Source organism: Bos indicus x Bos taurus, chromosome 15, assembly GCF_003369695.1.
Source record: "Bos indicus x Bos taurus breed Angus x Brahman F1 hybrid chromosome 15, Bos_hybrid_MaternalHap_v2.0, whole genome shotgun sequence".
NCBI lineage: Eukaryota > Metazoa > Chordata > Mammalia > Artiodactyla > Bovidae > Bos > Bos indicus x Bos taurus.
This window is the reverse complement of record NC_040090.1, coordinates 34442097-34445864: the sequence shown is the minus strand read 5'-3', so window position 1 is coordinate 34445864 and position 3768 is coordinate 34442097. Positions and strand designations below refer to the sequence as shown.

General features: G+C 36.8%; 1 protein-coding gene across 1 annotated transcript; it reads right to left on the bottom strand.

Annotated features, from left to right (window-relative positions):
* Positions 1–2285: 2285 nt before the first annotated feature.
* Positions 2286–3245, bottom strand: LOC113905577 (olfactory receptor 51L1-like). The gene has a single exon (XM_027563088.1). It carries the CDS (start codon positions 3243–3245, stop codon positions 2286–2288), a length of 960 nt encoding a protein of 319 aa, XP_027418889.1.
* Between the last annotated feature and the right edge of the window lie 523 nt (positions 3246–3768).

Sequence of the window (3768 nt, the reverse complement as noted above, 5' to 3'; positions counted from 1 at the left end):
ATATGTGTGTCGACTGCTCAGTCATTTCTGACTCTTTGCAACCCCATGGACTATAGCCTGCCAGGATCCTCTGTCCATGGGATTTTGCTGGCAAGAATACTGGAGTGGGTTGCCATTCCCTTTTCTAGGGGATCTTCCCAACCCAGGGATCAAACCTGGATCTCCTGCATTGAAGGCAGATTCTTTACCATCTGAGCTATAAGGGAAGCCCCATTTATGAATATAAAGTACCTCTAATAATATATCTTAAGAAATATATAGAAGATAGCAATTTGTAAACTCAAAAATTGGCCTGTATATTTACATACTCATTTGTATACTTTTGTATTTACATGCAATGCAAAATCTAAGATTCAATGGTTTAAATATATTTGTTAGCTAAAAAAATGATAAAACTTTTCATTTTTCAGAGCAGAAGCATTATGATAGATGTATTCAGCAAGCAGACACTAAAAATATATTTTGAATTTGAAGATTTTATAGAATGGCTATAGTTAAGTGAAGTCGCTCAGTTGTGTCCAACTCTTTGCGACCCTGTAGACTGTAGCCTATCCAGCTCCTCTATCCATGGGATTCTCCAGGCAAGGATACTGGAGTGGGTTGCCATTTCCTTCTCCAGGGATCTTCCTGACCCAGGGATCGAACCCTGGTCTTCCGCATTGCAGACAGATGCTTTACCGTCTGAGCCACCAGGGAAGCCTGATATACTTATATGGTATACAGCAAATGATAATGTTCACATTGTCTTCCAATATTTATTTCTATTAATTTTATCTTATTTATTTACTGTAGGAAATATTATCTAAATTTGATGTTCATATATCTTGCTTTATTTTTACTTGATATCTGAAAGTGCTGAAGGAGAAGAGTATTTAGAAGTAGAGTCAAGAAATAGGATAAGAGGGATGGGAACAGATATAACTGAATTAAAACTAGGGAACAGAAATAAGTCATGGGAAGTCTTAGATGTCCTTCACAGGTTTGACATTTGAAATGGTAATCTCAAGTTAATAATACCTTTTTTGTCATGTGAAATGTGGGCTTATGACAGGTGAAATCTCTTTCTCCAAGATTTTTTTTTTTAATCAAATAAAACTAGTCGTTCTTTATCCAGTGATTGATTCATTCCTTTTCACTTATGCACTCAATAATTATTAAGTGCATAATTTAAATAAAGATAGTGTTGGTTCTCACAGGTAGCAAGCTGCATGAGACACAGTTCCTAGTGTAGATAGAATAAGATTTGTGAAAATTTATTATGTATTATTAAGATCAGTATACATAAAGTTATAAAGCATCCTTAAAGGCTTTTTACTTTTTCACTTATTTGTCTTTGAACAAGTGTAGACATGTGAATTAAGAAATTTCAACTAGAATTGCAAGTTTCTTATACAATTCTATGCATAGCCATGCACTAGATCATTTGAATAATATGAAAAGACAGTTTATATGCCAAAAAATTGTAGAAAAAGATTTATATTTTATGACTCTTACTGTCATAAACATAAGTAGCTACACTTCAGTCAGTTAGATGTTTTATGTTTGAATACTATATCCTAAATTATTGTTAGATACACTTAATCCAGTGGATTATAATTACTGGCTTCATAAGACATCTCAGGGATTTCAAAAACTACTGAACTTCAGCTTTCTATAAGATTAAAATTATTTCAGAAAATTAAGTAAAAATGAAGGTTGCCCATTTCTATACCTCGAGAAATTCAACTTCCTGAGAAAATACAGAGCATGTGTATAAAATTTTAAAAGATGCTTCTGATGCACCATGAAGATAGATAAAATGCTTTGAGCTCTAATATACTTTTATATCAAGATATGGTCATTACCATCTTTAATAAAGGTAACTTCAGCAGACTTACAAACACACTTATAACAAGAAAGATAATGTAAGATTCCCAGACAAATGCAGTATGTCAAAAAGCACAGAAATATGGGTTTAGAATGATCAAGGAAAATTTTATGGACAGGAAACCATGAATCAGGGTTAGGATTAGAAATGAGAGACAATAGATTTACATGGTAAACACATTGCATTCCAACATATTCATGCCTAGAGGAGATTTAGGAAACATGTGTTAAGTCAGTCTGTATAATCCCAGTGGACACCAACTCTCTAATTTAGGACATCTGCAGGATGTAATGTCAATTTTATTTGTGTCATTTTCAGTAATATTTTATTGGAAATTCTGGTGCCAACATAGCATGTAGAAAAATCGCTATATATTTACAAACTTAATATTTATGCCATCATTGTCTTGAGGACAAACCTACATCACAGAAGAACTGATTTTTAGGGGGAAAAGAAGACACAGAACTCCTTGGCGGATCTGCTTTGTCTTCACACTATAGATGACTGGGTTGAGCACAGGTGGAACTAGCAGGTAGATATGAGCCATGAAGATGTGGATGAGAGGGGATGAGTGTTTGGCAAAACGATGGACAATAGAGAGCCCAATCATAGGCACATAAAGAATAAGTACAGCACAGATGTGGGATGCACATGTGTTGAGGGCCTTAAACCTCCCCTCCTGAGATGAAATTTTTAATACTGAGTGAAGGATGAAAACATAAGACACAAAAATACCCAGAGAGTCCATTCCCCACAGCAAAGTGATCAGAACTAACTCATAAATAACATTAAACTTAGTGTCAGCACAAGCAAGGCAGATCACGTCCTGGTGCAGACAGTAAGAATGAGAAAGTGTGTGAGAATGGCAGAAGGGAAAGAAGGCCAGCTGGGCGAGAAGTGGAATCACAGGAAGGGCACTTCTAAGCAGGGCTGCAATTCCAATTTTAGTGATAAGTGTAGGAGTGAGAATGGTAGCATATTGCAGTGGGTGGCAGATGGCCACATATCGGTCAAGGGCCATGGCCAAGAGCACAGATGATTCAGTAAAGGAGAAAGTGTGAATGAAAAACATTTGGACTACACAAGTGTTGAACTGGATCTCCCTGGATATGGACCACAGCACCCTGAAGAGCGATATCATTGTGGGCAAGGACATGCCCATGTCAGTGAGAGAAAGCATGGCCAAGAAGTAGTACATGGGCTCATGGAGCCTGGGGTCTGTCCAGACAATATGTAGGATAGTGGAGTTGCCCACGATTCCAACAAGGTAGAGGAGACAGAATGGGATGGAAATCCAGTGGTGAAATTGCTCATATCCAGGGATACCTGTGAGATAGAAGGTGGAGGACAGGATGTTGCTAGAATTTGCAGTTTCCATAGGGCTTACTGTTAAAGCACAATGTATATTCACAATCACACTCCAGAGGGGGAACAAATGATAAGATCAGCACCTGTGTCACAAAAACAAAACAAAACTTCAGTCTGTCCTATAATCACTCCTAGATTTACCCTCACAGTTTTGCTTTGTTTTTCTTCGTTTCATTGCTCAATGTCGTCAGTTAAGAAAAATATCCACTTTTATAACCATAACAACTTTCCCTTCTCCTCAGATGAAGAACTATTAACATGCTGTTTGAGCATGCACAAACTCCTTCTAAAAACACTATCCCCCAGAGCAGCACACACAAACCCACTGTAGATTACATTATTAATTAATACTTTTCTTTAGAACAATCTTGACCAGAGTTACTGGCCTTATATTAGTCTGCTTTGAAAAAAAGAAAAAAGACTCCTGCAATGACTTACATGAACGTCTTTGTCTGAGCTTGATAGCTTTTTCAGCAATACTAGAGTATCATGCAAGGCATCTCTACAGTATTCAGGCAAGATTTGGTCAGGAT

Coding starts and splice junctions, on each gene's coding strand:
- LOC113905577 (XM_027563088.1), bottom strand. CDS start 3,245: ATGGAAACTGCAAATTCTAGCAACATCCTGTCCTCCACCTTCTATCTC.